The sequence below is a fragment of the Diplotaxodon limnothrissa genome, linkage group LG15 (assembly GCF_057381915.1).
Source record: "Diplotaxodon limnothrissa isolate DT_005_m linkage group LG15, D_limnothrissa_male_GT1.1, whole genome shotgun sequence".
NCBI classification, from domain to species: Eukaryota; Metazoa; Chordata; class Actinopteri; order Cichliformes; family Cichlidae; genus Diplotaxodon; species Diplotaxodon limnothrissa.
This window is the reverse complement of record NC_140610.1, coordinates 44,888,209-44,904,129: the sequence shown is the minus strand read 5'-3', so window position 1 is coordinate 44,904,129 and position 15,921 is coordinate 44,888,209. Positions and strand designations below refer to the sequence as shown.

The following is a 15,921-nucleotide window of genomic DNA, read 5'->3' as shown; positions in this document are numbered from 1 at the left end:
TTTTGAGGTCGCAGTTTTTTAGCTGTATCCACAGGTTTCTGTAAGAGCGTACGTAGGCTGCCATAACAGACCACTACTTCCGTTGTCCGGTTTTATACTTCCGGTTACTCAAAGCGAGACCCAGCGTTCAGTCGTTGCTAACAACAAAATCAGTTACTTTGTGCGGTAATAAGTGGCTTTACCTGTTCGAAGATGAGCTCGGGTTCAACGTGTGTCAGTCAGTCTGAGAGAGAAACCAGCAGTACTGACTGTGAAAGGAGAACCAGAATCATGGTGAATCTCTTTTCAGGAGTCACATCCAAGACTGACAGAACAAAAAATGAAACACACTCATGGTCTCGTAAAAAGTGACTGTGAGGAGAAGGAGGCAGGCCTTCATCAACACAAATCAAACAATTATTAATTAATTCGATTTTTGATGGAAACGGAAACAAGCAAAATACGCACTTACTTTGACAGTTAATGATAATTATACTACTGTTTAACACCGCGTGTTTCCGTTTGAGTTAATCTAATTATGGTTCTGTGAAATAACACTCAGTGATTTTCAGAGTTCAGTCAGACTGATCTCAGAGTTATGTCCGTGATCACCACTGTATGAAAGCTTTAGTCACATTTAAGGGCAATATCACCAAAATACAGTAAAAGATCTCCTCCTTGAATGTTTCAGATAAAATGGAAAACAGACTCATGCAGTAAATATTCTTTTATTGGAGAGAAAACTGTGCAGTATAATTTACTCGAGATGTTGAAGATATGAGAGCATTAAACAGGCTGATGTTTGGAAGAGGCTCTGACAGGAGAGAGATGATACAGAAACATGGCATCCTTATAAAATACTGACACACTTTATGAACGGACAACTTTTCACAGCTCTTTGAACATTTAAATGAGCTGCATACTTTCCCCACTGAAACCAGCACAATCCCTCTGTGATGGAAACAATATTTGAACTAAATGTACTGTGGATAAATCAAAGCATTATCAAAGTTGTCCGTGGTTCCCTTATTTTTCCTTCTTTCCCTGTCAGATCCTGTCCTGCAGGATAAACATGACTGAGTGGTTCCCTGCATGCAGCTGTTACAGTTTGTGTTGGAGATACTTCTGCAAATACAGGAAGCAAATATCTAAAAACTGTTTTCAATGTTTTTACCAGTCTGTCAACTACAGAGAGCTGTCTGTTGTCCCCCTGTTCTCCTCTATATCTCTCAGCTGATGCTGGCTCCTTTAAATGTAACTTTATTAATCCCTCGGGAGGGGTCCTCTGGGGTTTTCACAAAGCTGAATAAACGTCAAACAGAAAACTGATTAAACAAAGTGTGAGACGGTGGAGAATTGACGCCAGCGCCCGGTTACATTTTAGACAGCAAGGAGCAGACGCAGTTTCACTCCACCGAGGGAGCTCGTGACGTACTACGCGGCTTTCTTTAGACCGCGAAGGCGGGTCCTCAGGTGGAAGCAGCCTCTGAATTTGGACACCCCCGCTGTTTCCGGCCAGCCAATAATAACGGTGACATTTAACGTATTTTGTCGAATAAATAAACACTGTAAAATATATTTGCCCCCCCCCCCCCAACAGCCCTTTGAATGTTGGCAAGTATGAACCGTCTGCTCGGTGTTTCCTAAAACGTTAAAGCACGTTTGGCTTCACACTGACAAACAGACCCAGCTTCGGCACAAACCTAAACTAATATGACACCGGAGCGGAAAGGCTGATTATGTTTCCAAGATGGTTTGTGTTTTTTAAAAGGAAGGAAACCTTCCTCAAAGCGGGCAGAGCAGTGGAGCCGCCGAGGGAAAAGCACACGATACAAAAACTGTAGAATTAAAAATATAATTTATTATGTTTAAATAGTTAAAAATATAAAATGAATTAAAACAACCTTGGCCAAGGGAAGACACAATAAAAATCAATAACACACAACATTAGAAGTCCAGTGGAATCCACCACGGCCTAAAAGTCACAGAAAACTAAGAGGTCCAGCGTAGTATTAAAAGAGGGAAACCCAGCGGAGTCCTCGCCTTCCTCCCCGCATTCCACGTCCTGGTGCACTGAAGAAAGGGAGGGAGCGGCAGTCACTATTCCTTTGGCAGTTTACTTTATAAAAAGGATAAGTCAAAGACTTACCCGGGTGGGCAGAGCTCTCAACTCCGCCCGCCGCTTCCTCAAACTGCAATCGGCACCGCGGTCTCACTGCTTCTGTTCTCCCGCAGTGCACGAGCTGGCTCTTGTCGTTATTGCCACCAGACTGCCGCTACGCGTCCCTAGTCGCTGGTCATCTGCCTTTTTTTCCTCTGATCGTTTCCCCTTTCCAGTCGCTGGTAATCTCTCTTCCCAGTCGCTGGTCGTCTGCTCCATCTGATCATCTCTACTCTCTGATCGTCTCTCGCTCTCCCCTCTGATCGTCTGTGTCTTTCCTCTGTCTGTCTCGCATTCTCCGTGTTACATTTTTGTTGAACACCGGCTCCAAACCTCTTATGTGTCCTTGAGCACTCTGTAAATTACCTTTTCTTTTCTCTCAGGTGTGTCCAATTAGTAAAAACGGGGGAAAAGGCGGAGTCTCTCCAGGACAATTTGCCGGCAACTAAAAACATGCAAACTAAATAAAACACTGCACAAAATACATGCAATATAAAAAATAAATATATACACTTCACATAAAAATACAGCACAGCAAAACAACGTCCGTCTTCCCTGGATGACACTAACTAACCGACCAAAGAGCCGCGTTAAGTGGCGATATCACTAACGTCACGTAACTTAGCCGAAGGTTAGCTAAATTTGACTTTGTAAGACTTTTTCATTACGCTAACATTTGTGATATGACTGCACTATGCTGCTGTTGTTGACTCCACTTAATTCTACAATTCTTTCATTATGCTAACATGTGTCCTGGTGTATATATGAAGTGGGATAAAAACCCAGAACTAACTTTTAAGAGTTTATTTCTTCTCCGCTTCGACCGTCGGCCATTTCCCCAAAACGTCCTCCAACCTATGATTCCAATGAATCCTGGTGGGTCAGGAACTGCTTTTAAGCATCTTGTAATCGTCGTTCCAACACAGCGTGTTTGTTTTGATTCGTAGACCCCGAAAATGGTGCCGGGCTCCCACAATGCATTGCGGCGTGCCGTCAACTCCAAAGCGTCATTCAAATCTGTGAGCGCGCAAGGAACGCCGCCTCTCCGCGTGCGTTTCTTGTGACGTCACTGGCAGATCAAAGGCGTTCGCGCTGGTCTGTCAGTAACGTCACAGACAACCGAGCCTATAAATAACGGCTCTCAGACAGAAAAATCAGAACTCGATGCTCATGTGTTTGCAAAACGTTCAGCAGTCGGCGCTCTGTAATACAAGAAAATTCTCACACGCTCAAACGGAGAAAATCTAATTTGTGACACAACAATGGAAACCATCAACGAAAATTCAATCGTGGTCACACCAGACCAGATTATCCCGCCAATCAACAGGTGCTTTGAAAGGCTCTCTGAAGTTCAGTGGAGCATTATAGAAAATGGAAAATGCGACTCCAGCGTCCATGCCGTGCTCGCTGATATGATTTCTGAAATCATTCAGATCGCCTCTGCCAGCATCCTGAGGATTGCCCTTTCTGTTATTCAGGAACCCATGATAAGGGAAGAGTTTATGGATGAGGGGAAAATAAGGGTGTCCCTCGGAGACTCGATCTCAGCTGCCATCGCCGGCGCTCTTAATGTCTCAAAACAGCAAGATAAGAGCGCTGACAAGCTGACGCTGATGGTTGAGGAAGAGATCTCAGAAAAGGTCAGCTCAACCATTGCACTGATTGAAAAAAGCCCCGATTTCCCAGTAGACCCTGCCGTTTATGTTAGCGGCAAATTTAGTAGTATTAAGAAACTACACCGCATGGTTTGTTGCGCTGCCTCATGCCTGAAAAGGTATGCAGCATGTAAGCTGCGCTGCCAGTGTGGGACAAATGGGTCTCATTCCAGTACAGAACGTACTGGTTCAAAAATATCAGTGAAATCAGCAATCGCAGAGATTTCTGTTATTCTGTCAACAAGGAGCTCAGATGGAGAGATGACAGGAAAAGATAAAGATGAGCTCCCAGAAGAATCACAAAGCCATATAAAACCCACTGCAGAAACACAAAGTATCCAGGCTCCAACCCCAGTAGAAATGGTTGCAGTTGACATCGTAGGTGAGATACTTGCTAACATGGATTCAAGCAGTGAAGAGCTCTGTGAGAAATGTAACTTACCCAAACCTGCCTTTAATGCAGGCTTAATTATCCACAAGGTGAGACACTTCTTCTCCAAATGTGTGCCATCCACCTCACACGCCAGGCTCAAAGCACGCAAACACAACTTTTCCATGTTTGCAAAAAAACAATTTGAAAAAATGAAAACAGAGCTGAAAAAAAGAATAAAGGCAAACAGGAAACATTTTGTTTGTCTACAAAACATTTGCAATCACCCCAAGAAGGAAACTGCGCCCTCCAATGAAAGTATAGTTTTCATTCTCCCAGGGTCAGTACCTGAAACGGCTGCTCCCCAGAGTACAGAGGCTCATCGCTCCCCTTCTCCACATACGGCAAGCCTGGGAACCGCAATTAAACGTTCTTCTTCAGTCGACTTTAACGTCATTAGATCAGACGTTAATCAGTTATTTGACAAATTAACAAAGAAAGAAGAACTCTTCCTCATCGATAAGACCTTGGGGGACTTTAAAAATAGTGGGCATATCAGGAATTTTACGGAGGACTTAGTGGCAAACCTGTTTGATCTACTTACGGTGGATCGAGGCTATCAAATCCCCATACCTCTAATGGGTAGGTCCCTCTCAGACACGGTCATCTCCAGGACTCCGAAATCAGTACAGGGCTCAAAGCGTCGCATTTCTGCTGAAGTCCTCTATGTCCTCATAGATGACACAGTAGAAAGGTTTTTGCAGAAGCTTTTACTCTTCTGCAATGAAGAGAAAGATCAAATGATTCAAATGGACAAGATTTCTGGGGCCCTGGAAGACATCCACAACTTTATTAAAAGAGCACAGACCACAACACAGGAAAAAAGCCCTGATTCAGATGGCAGAGGAAAAGAATCTGGTGCATCACTTCCAACACCAAAACCTGGGAGCATTTCTCCAGATAAATGCTCTGTGGCATCTGACAAGTCACCTCGAACGCCACAACCTGGGAGCATTTCTCCAGATAAATGCTCTGTGGCATCTGACAAGTCACCTCGAACGCCACAACCTCGGAGCATTTCTCCAGATAAATCATCTGGAGCCTTGAGCCTGAAACACTCTCTCAAAGATTCCTCCAAAATATCAGAGATGGATTCTGTGTCAGGTTCATCTTCTGATGTTGAGAAAATTTCCAATGACCTTGCGTTGCTCCTTATCATGAGAGTCATCTATAAATCTAAACCTGAGACCCAAAAGTTTGCTGCTCGGATCGCAACTACTACAAAAGAAATAGACACGGTCATCAACCGTCTGAGCAATCTAATGCAGCCTGAACTCAGCAGCACAGCGTCTGCCACAAGTCTGACAAATGACAAGACAAAGTTCATCAAGAAAATAGCCAAACGCCTCATCAAGGAGTTTGGCTCCCCAGACAATGTCTTAAAGGCTTTGATGGCAAATGATTCATCTTTTGATGAGGCTCTGATTAGACATCTAAAAATCACTCTCGGAGTCATCCCGGGTCCCCCAAAGACGTCCAAAATATCCAGGTTTTTTTCTGCGGTGGGAAAAACATTGCTAAAACCCTTCAGGTGGTTCACTAAAGCCAGAGATCATTAAAATGACCATTTTGGCTTTTCCCACTGCCCTGCTTCTTTTAAAATCTTGAAGCAGACTTTTAGCACCAAATCCTTTTTTTAAAAACATCACCATAAAATTTTGGGATCAGCCCTCAAATCCAAATTTTAGAACTGTAGTTCACGCCATCTCGTCTCCTTTTGATTTCCATCCCCCCAACCGGTCGCAGCGGATGGCCGTCCCTTCTGAGCCCGGTTCCGTTGGAAGTTTCTTCCTGTTAAAGGGAGTTTTTCTTCCCCACAGTCGCCTCGTGCTTGCTCAGAGGGGGATCATTTGATTGTTGGGGTTCTCTGTAGTACAGTAGGGCTTTGACCTTACAGTACAAACAGGGAGGAGACTTTGGCTTGATTTTTAAAATATCTAATTCGGCATGAAATAAAAAAAATCCAAATTAAAAATGCATTCCAAGTTTGTTTGTGTTTTTCTTCTGTTGTCAAATATGTAGAAAGTGTTACACGTGTGATTTTAGTCATTTTGCATCAGTTTGTAGCCGACGTGTCTGTTTGTGATCATCCTGCATCTGTTTTTGTCTGATTCGTGTCTTAGTTTGGTCAATTTACATCACTTTTGTGGCCCAATTTAGTTGTTTTGCATGTATTTGTGGCAAAATGTGTGGACGCTGTTTGACGTTGCTATGTTTTGTCTTAATGCTTCACTTTGGTTGTTTATGTATGTGCTCATTTTGATTCTAGATGTAGACCTGACATCTGAAAATTAGCACCTAGTCCACTTCGAACATTTTTTTTAGTCCAAATAAAAAAATTTGGACTAATAAAAGTCCAAATTAAAAAATGTTAATACATTTTTTTTTATTTCGCCAACCTTGTAGAGCAGTGGTTCCCAAACCTTTTTTGCTAGGCCCCCCTTTGTTTTACAAGAAAAATGTTCGCTAAAAAATATTATTAGCCAAAGCTTTCACTGGAAGTCAGTTACTGGTGTCAGGCCAGCTCCCACTTCTTCTTTTGTGTTACTTCTGCATATAAGTATACACAAAGAGACATTGAGACCTGAATCACAAATAAAAGCCACCTTCAAGATTAACAAACACTGTTTAAAGAGCTCCGTATAAACTTCTGTGTGCAACAAGGCCTCTGTAGCATCCAGACCACACTGATCTAGGTCTTCTTGGTAGAAGAAGGTGTTTCCTTTTTCCAGATGTTTAAATGCCAGCCTCCCCAGATTCAGAAGAAATTTCCTTTCAGCCATCTCACTTGTTTCATGTCCCCCCACATGTTTGTTCCCCTTCTTCATCTGAACCAACAAGAAGTGTGAGTACATGTCAGTCAGGGTCTTGGGCAGCTCTCCTCTCTGCTCTGTAGTCAACATGTGCTCCAGAACTGTAGCAGTGATCCAGCAGAAGACTGCACTCTTAGAAAGGATGTGTTAAAAAATGACACAAAAAATGTGTTGTTACACTATTAACACATTTTGTGTAAATTTTAACATAACATGTGTAAGAAAATGTGTAAACATTGAAAAACTGTGTAAAACGCTTAACACACTTGATGTGTTGCACAGTTTAACACATTTTGTGTGTTATTTTCAGAATCTAACAACAGGACCTAAAATTAGCAGCTCAGTAATTTGATGCTAGCCCTGTGTTTAGTGAAATAAATTGTAGATTAACAATGTATTATAACTATATTAACTGAATAAATAAAATGTTTAGTTATTGTTTGTTTTCCTTAATCCTTTCCTCATTACTTTCAACAAATAAAACATTTTATAATGTAATGTGGACCAAGGTGTGTATGGTGTACTAAAATTCTGAAAGAGGATTAATTTTTTATTTCTCAATATGTATGGCATACCAATTAATGGCCATGGCTATACTATAAGCATAAGTATCCACAAAGAACAGGCTTAATTTTGACCATAACATGTGAATATAATTGAAGCAAAAGTAGAAAATGAAATGAGTAAGAACACACATGCTTAAAATTGAAACAAATTCTGCCCAGCAACATGACATACCGGCGGCGGGAAGGGGGCGCTATCTTTCGCGCCACTGAGACAAAGGAGACAAAGATGGAGGTTACGTCGCCTAGTATGTTGTCAGACCTTACAGTAAGTATCATTTACCAGTTTATCTTAATGTACTGAAAATATGCCGGGTTTCTGGAAGAATGTGAATTTATATAAAATATAGGAGTTATGTAGGAGTTTAGAGTTTAAGTTAATTACTGCTTAACTATACCTAACTAACCTTAATGTAACAGTCTTGCTAACATATCCTACTCTTAATTTTATTATTAGTTCTTGGATTTCGTGCCATACTCCATTAGAGTTAATGTGTTTTGGTAGTATTTTTATGTATTACTTTATTCATGTATTTATCTATTTACTTTATTTATGTATTAGAGTATTCAGAAATTGCTCTTAGAACCAGTGTGGTAGTTGGCTAGCGGCTCCGACAGGCATTATGTTGTCTATGAGCAACGCCAGAGTCAGCACCTAACCGTAGCAGTGTTGAGTAAAATGACAATATTGTCGTTAGCTCTGAATATAGCAAATGTAGTTATCACCGCGACCATTCGTTTACTAGCAGAGAATAGGAATAAAGACTGAGTAACTTTAACATGAAATATACCTCATATTGACAGAGATAATTATTTTTTCAAGCAGTTAAAGCAGTTTTTGCATCTAGTATGATTAACTAAAGTATGTGCACATTCTTTTTTAAGGCTTATTGCTGGAAACATGCTCTGATATAGTTTCTTTTTTATGCAGAACTTCTGAGGAAGTAATAGTCAGTGTTATTTAAAAAACCAAACAACAGCAACTTGACCATGCAAATTATCTTACTTATTTAGCCATGTGTTTCATTTTTTCAGCACACATATGACAACTTAGAAACTGTCAAAGTCCTTGTAACCACTTTTATAGATGAGAAAGAAATTTGTAAAAAAAAAAAATTCTTATTGTCAGCAGTGCCACAGACATCAGACATCACTATTAGTCAGGATCAGATTTATTCACCAAGTAGCAACTAGAAGATAAAATCAATTTATTTATTATTCAGAATTTCTTTTAGTCATTGCGTTATAATCACGTAGTTAAGAAACCGCCTTCTTCTGCTGCAGCTTTTTGAGTAAACTCGTGCTTTTATGCTCTGTGGAAATTTGCTGTCATGACTTTGAAGATTATTGCAGAGAGGTAAAGTGTCTGGTGTTGCCTTTACACAGTCTACCATTACCACAGAAGAACAAAGTCAACCCCTGAAGTCACTCAGGAAAGCCCCACAGATTCTTAAGGAGTATGAAACCTGTCGGTGCCATCGAGGAGGCTCCTTGTGAAGACTTGCATTGGGGATTTGGTGGAGAGGTGTGGTTAGTAAGTATAGCACTTTACTGTACTTTGTTAAAATTTTGCAATGAATGTTTTCCCTTAAAAATGTTGAAGTGCACAGAAGTAAAAAAGTTTGTTTTCCAGTTACCCTCTTAGTGCAGAGAAGCTAACTGTAGCAAAAAGCATCCTCACCACTTTTCCACCCTTAAGTGGCAGGACAGGGGGAAGGATTTGTAAGTAAATTTAGCATTTTAATAATGTAAATTCCACTACATACTGTAAATTGCACTTGTTCCCACTTATTGTGTATCGTTTAACCTTTATCTAATTATTTATTAGAGCTTTTTTTCTCAGTTAAAATTGCTCAGCTGTTACCCATATACCTCTGTCCTTTCTTCCTCAGGAGCATTATTATGATCCAGTCTCTCATTGTGGATTCCTAGAGACTAAACTGCGCAACCTTAGACGGAATCTCGACCAGGGGCAGAGACGTTATAAGAAGCGAAAAGTGACAGATGACTGTGGTGAAGACAAGAAGCTCAGGCGAGAGGATGGGAATACCAGCAGCACAGATGAGTGGGTCACCCAAGTTATTGCGGCCCTCAGCTGAGAACCTTCCAATTATCATGTCAGGCATGGAGGAAACATACACCAGTCTCAGAGCCTGGAATATTCGGAGAGTACCCACGGTTTTTGGACATGCCAAGTCTGGTAAGTTGCTTGGTTCTCTGGTAATGGTTTATGTACTCCTTCTCCACTCAGTTGTGTTTTGCATACAAAGTATGTAACAGGAGTCGATACATTTGGAGGTATGTTTATGAGCTCCTAGTGAATATTTTGAAAGTTTTATAACTTCAGAGTTTGATCATTACTCCCTGCGCACTGATTACAATGAGCATCACTTTTCACATGGTCCAAAATCTTAGTCGTACCACCAAATGACTATCTAATAGTAGGGACATCAAATGACAATGCAGAAAGTGCTGCTCGTGGAAGTGAAAACCCTACAAAAAATCACCTAAATCTGTATGAAACTGCTTTCAGCAGCACTATTTTCAACAAAAAAGCTCTACAGGACAAACCGCAGACAGACAACATAAGAAATTGTCTGCTAGAAAGTTGAACATCAGCTAAAAAGTCCTAATTTTTTCTCAGGGTCTGATGGGACCCAAATCATAGCTAAAATTAAGGAATAATGGACTTGTATTCAAATACCACTCCAAGTAAATTGTTGTTTCACTGTGTAGGTAAGCTTGATGTGGAATGGGTAATAGAAATGTGATACTATAAAGTTTGATTTTAGCCTTTCAGCTACCAAATGGACAGAATGTACTTTTGATTTAATGTATTTAATGCTTCATTTTAAACGTAAACACTTCTTTTATTTCCGTAGGCTGGACTTGGAGTTTGGCAATCTTACAGGAGGAAAGGTGGACCTCTTTTTGCGAAAATGGGAAGCCAGTAGGGCTGCCACAAACGATTATTTTGATAGTCGACTAGTCACCGATTATTTATGCGATTAGTCGACTAATCAGATCATCATCCACTGGACGTAAAACTACAGCTTATTGCACCAGCAGCATCTGCTCTTATATAACTATCATTAGCTTACAGCTTTAAGCTTTTAAGGTGCTAACTAAAAATAAAGACAAGATGATAGTTTATTAAATTTTAATGAAATTTGCAGATTGTTTCGGTAAAGTTTAATAAACTCCTTGCTATCTAAAATATAACAGGACACCGGAGTATATTCTCCAGCATCTCACACTTCTGATGATCAGCTGTCTGCTTGACGTTTATTCAGCTGTGTAAAAACTATAACTTTAATCTCAGCCAAACCGATTTACTCAGGAACAAATAAAATACTAAAAAAAAAAAAGCCAAACAACAACATTTTTAATTTATCTAAGTGACTCATATATATTTAACCTGAGTCGCGAAAGACGGCGGTGGGTTTGAAAACAATTTGCCGGGAGTCCGGTGTTCTCACGGCGCTAGTGACCTAGCCCCCGGCTAACTATCGAGCTAGTGGGTAACAGACGTCTCCGAAAACGTCGGAGCGCTTTTGAAAATATGTGGTGTCCTGATAAACTGAGCAGATATTTGAGGTTTACACAGCTACATTCTCGCCTGAAAATATGTTAAACGTTTATTTTGTGACCCAGAAAGAATAATAAGAGTAATATTAAAACTAACTAGCTACCGCCATTGTTGGAAACTAAGCTGGGCCACGCTATGAATTCTGGGACACAGCTGCTTCTTCTTCTTCTTCGGGGTTTAACAGCAGCTGGCATCCTTGTACATGCTGTGCTGCCATCTTCTGTTTCAGTCCGTTATTACACTCTTAAATCCTGCTATTATTCCTGCGTCTTTTGCGATCTTACAAAGCTTCAAACGACACGTCGACTATTAAATCAGTCGTCGACGATTTTGATAGTCGACGTAATCGTGACTAGTCGACAAATCGTGGCAGCCCTAGAAGCCAGTATCATTCCGAAGCTCAAATCAGTAGCTGCCCTGGAAACAAGAACCCCCCCGCCATGTGTTAACACACCTACTCCCACCAGTTGGTGCCAGTCGTTGCAGCCTTTTTTGCACTGGTATGTATTCAGTAAAGTTCTCACGGTATTTACCTGAGGAAAGCATTTGTCTACACCTCACTGAATACTATCTTTATCTTCCCCATCTCCAAGCCTGGAACAAGTATTGCATCGCTTTGCAGTGATCCTGAAGCATCATCCACAACACACCAACCCCAGCTGATATGCATCGGTGATCTAAAGAGGGCAACCAGGCAGTACATCATTGTTGCTAAGAATGACAGAGTAACCATTTCTCTGAATGATGGCCTGACGTGTGCTGTGGATAAGCTTTTCAAACTGTACTGGGTATGTAACTTGTCCTATCCAGCACCACTTGGCTCCGTCTTCACCTTCTTTGAGTTTGTCTATGACCTGCCGCTGTCCACCCAAAGGAAAACCAAAGTACTGGAGCTGATTGCACAGATTAAAGGATGCAAGTAAAATGTTCACCTGTCCAAAATGTAGAGAGTCTCTGTTCACAGAGGTGAGAAACCTCATTTGGCATCTTTGTCAAATACACTGCTTATCAGGACTGACCATTTTTATGCCTATGCAGTGGAAAGGTCAGACAATATGAACTGATTGGCTGAAATTTTTGATTTTCGTATTTAAACCCAAGGTACAAAATTGTATAACCTGGATGCTATATTCGCCAAAATGTATGTTTTTCTGTTTGCATGCAACTGCACATTTGTTAAATGTTGACAATTTGTTGAAGATGACAATTGTTACCTTTAAAATTTTTAATTCATGTATTGTCTGGATTATATCAGAACATTATATATATATTGAAAAAATTGAAAAAAGGGCAATCATATATATTGCCCTCAAATTTTTTTGACATTTTAATGATCTAGAGAGATAGAAAGCTAGTCAGATATGAATTTTGTTTGATTTTGTAAAGTAAAAATTGTGATATAGCTTTGGCTAAAATTGAATTTAAAACATTTTAATTGAAAAGATTCTGACAGCTGTTGTTCATTCAGTTTGTAATGATTTATAATATGCCAAATAAAAAATGGAATTCAATAAATGTATAATATATACCCATCTTTTTTCTCCTTTTTTAAAAAAAATTGAAATGTACACATTTTAACACATCTTTGTGTCAAAATAACACATCTTTGTGTTTACATTTTTTAACACAGAAGATGTGTTAAAGGAGCAGACACATTAATTGTGTTAAAACTGACACATCATGTGTTGTCCCTAATCTGATGCAGCACATGTGTTAAAATTTAACACATGATGTGTCAATTTTAACACATCCCTTCTAAGAGTGTGGGATTCTACACATGATGTGGAGGCTCCTGGATGTCTTCATGTGGGAGATGATTCTGGACAGCTCTTCATCACTGAATCTCCTCCTGAAGTACTCCTCCTTCTGGGCATCAGTGAAGCCTCGTACTTCTGTTACCCTGTCAACACGTCTAGGAGGGATCTGATTGGCTGCTGCAGGTCGGGGAGTTATCCAGACGAGAGCCGAGGGAAGCAGATTCCCCTGGATGAGGTTTGTCAGCAGCTGGCTGACTGATGACTTCTCTGTGACATCAGACAGCAGCTTCCCGTTGGTGAAATCCAATGATCCAAGTCTGCTTTCATCCAGGCCGTCAAAGATGAACAAAAGTTTACAGACAGCGAGCTTCTCTGCTGTGACCTTCTGTAATGTTGGATGGAAAACATGGAGCAGCTCCAGAAGACTGTACTGCTCGTCTCTGATCAGCGACGCTGTTGGTCAGAACCACTCTGATGGGTCTCTGTTGGTCAGGTAAGGCTTTAAAGGTGTCGTGACACCTGACTGTAATGTCATCAAGAGCCTCCATCTTGGAAGCTGTCTCCAGCTGCATCACCTCATGTTGGTTATGAACGTCTTCATTCTGTCCCTCTGTGATGTAGAGCTCAGTGTAGATCCTGTTCGGGAGGGTTCCACTTCCTGTATTATCAGTTTCTTCAGTCACACTTTCAAACCTCCTCCTCAGACTGATCTTATATTCTTCTAAAACCTCTTCCAGACTCGCATCTGCTGATTGACAACAAGAAACCAAAAAGAATGAAATGTCTTTAGTGTGTGAAACTGCATGAAAAACAGACTTTTATCTTTTGACGGGAGGGATGGGAATGGTGTTAAGCATTGTAAATTGTAAATAAGCTTCAGAAAATAGTAAATCGTGTAACATGACATTTTCGGCATTAAGTTATAACCAGTGTGTGACTTATTTAAAACATTTTGATTCATAATCAGAACCTTTTTTTGTCACAGCAGAGACAAGAAGCAACTGTTAAAAATGTTCCTAATGAGACATTTTAAGAGGAGGGAAAATCCCCCTCATACTGGCTTCACATCATTGGCTCCCTGTTAAATCCAGAGCTGAATTCAAAATGCTTCTCACATAAAAAGGGCCATAATAAAACAGCCCCATCTTATCTGAGAGGCCTCACAGTATCATATCAGATAGATGGAGCACTTTGCTCTCAGCCTGCAGGTTTTATCCTGCCCTCCTCCCCTCATTCCAACCAGTCGTGGTGGATGGCGGCCCGTCACTGAACCTGGTTCCGTCTCAGTGTTCGACTGTACAAAGAGAGAGTTTTTCTTTCTTAATGTCTCCAAGTCGTTGCTCGTAGGGAGTTGTCTGAGGCTTTATTACTGAGGCTTTACCTAACACTATAAAGTGCCTTAAGGTGGCTGTTGTGACTTGGTGCTATATGAATAAAATTTAAGCGATAGCAGAAAAGCAACAAAAACTGTTAACCCAAGAAAATAATGGAAGGAAATAGTTCTGAATATGCTTAATACGCGAATCCTCATCTTATATAGTTCATGTAATCTGCTACATGTAATTTCATTCAGTGTGATGTTATATGTAATCTGTGTGGGAAAAACGAGTTATTGTCGTCTTAGTGAGCTCTGTGGGTCAGACGTTTCTGGCTCTGTACGAAGAGAGGGCTCGTGAGCGCGCTCCATTTGTTCTCCATGTGATCCTTTACTCTCTCTGTGCTACTGCGTCTCTTTGCCTGCTGTGCTACACTCTGGGATTACTGTTGCTGTTGTTTGGCCATTTACATGATTCTGTTCTTGTTGTACAGTAGCTGCTTAATAAAGTGTGTACATGAACTCTGCTCTTCTTTAGATGATCTTTTGTTGAGTGTTTTTTTTGTTTTTTATTTCATCTAAAAATCTACAAATGACCAGCTAAACTTTTGGCCCAGCAGCACACGCAGCCATACAAACTATTTCATTTTGAGCTGCTGCTATGAAATCAGAGCCAAATGGAAAAGCCTGCTGCAGCGTTTTTTACTCTGATTTTCTGTTTGTATTTGGATTCAGCCAGTATCCAGTATTTTGATCATTTATTTCCAACAAACAATTGAATCCTTTCGTTTCTAACACATCACCCAGTTTGCATCAGTATTGATCTCCAGCATGTTTTTCTCCGCGCGAGAGCCATTATGTTTTCAGTGTGTTCCTCTGATTGTTTTGAGTAGTATATATTGAGGATTGCCTGATATTGTGAGCAGGTGGGGAACATGACAGCTGAACTTTAGCAAACCAGGTGAAAAATAATTAAGACAATCACAAAGCAGGAAGTAAAACTAACGTGAGACATGAAAGGAAACAACATTCAAAGTAAAACAGGAAAAAAACCTATACCATAAAAAATCGAATGAAATCTTTTTCATGCACCTACAAAACAAGAAGTCAAGTTTTCAAAAATGTGTTCATCAGCACACGGATACCGACTCTTACTTTGGACAGAGATGCCACAACTGGTAGCGACTGAATCCTCTGAGACATCTTGACCCAAAGCACAGCAGGACAACTGCTCCTCCTCCTCCACACCAACATCACTGTTCTCTCTGAGGACACAAAGGGAAAATTATTATTACCAGTGCAACTGTCAAAGTGACCAAAGTGACTCACACGCAGGTGTTTACAGTGCATTCATCTGTAGTGAATAGTGAAGCACAGTTCAAAAAGACAACAGGACGAGTTGATGCAGGAACTTGCCTTAGTTAAAGGTACAGCTGCACAAACTAAGTTCAAACCTGATCCTTTTCTATGCAGAGCTCTTCTCTAAGGTCAAAAGTGTTCTCCTCAAGGTTTCCCACCCAATGACTGCTTTCAGTTTGTCACGTTAGGTGCAGTGTGGAAGATTATTCCACGATCAATGGTCTTTGATCAATGATTGTTGATCAATGGTCATGACAATTTGCATATTCATGATCAAGGAACTGACGTCACAGCCAGTGG

General features: G+C 40.6%; 1 protein-coding gene and 1 pseudogene across 1 annotated transcript; both read left to right on the top strand.

The window, feature by feature from the left end:
* The first annotated feature begins 3,402 nt into the window (after window positions 1-3,402).
* LOC146618137 (uncharacterized) lies at window positions 3,403-5,784 on the top strand. Its single transcript, XM_085373563.1, has one exon. It carries the CDS (start codon window positions 3,403-3,405, stop codon window positions 5,782-5,784), a length of 2,382 nt encoding a protein of 793 aa, XP_085229689.1.
* Window positions 5,785-7,767: 1,983 nt separating this feature from the next.
* LOC146618136 (uncharacterized) lies at window positions 7,768-12,119 on the top strand (annotated as a pseudogene).
* The last annotated feature ends 3,802 nt before the right edge of the window (window positions 12,120-15,921 follow it).

Excerpts from the sequence above, each read along its gene's own strand:
- LOC146618137 (XM_085373563.1), top strand. The coding sequence starts at position 3,403 with ATGGAAACCATCAACGAAAATTCAATCGTGGTCACACCAGACCAGATT.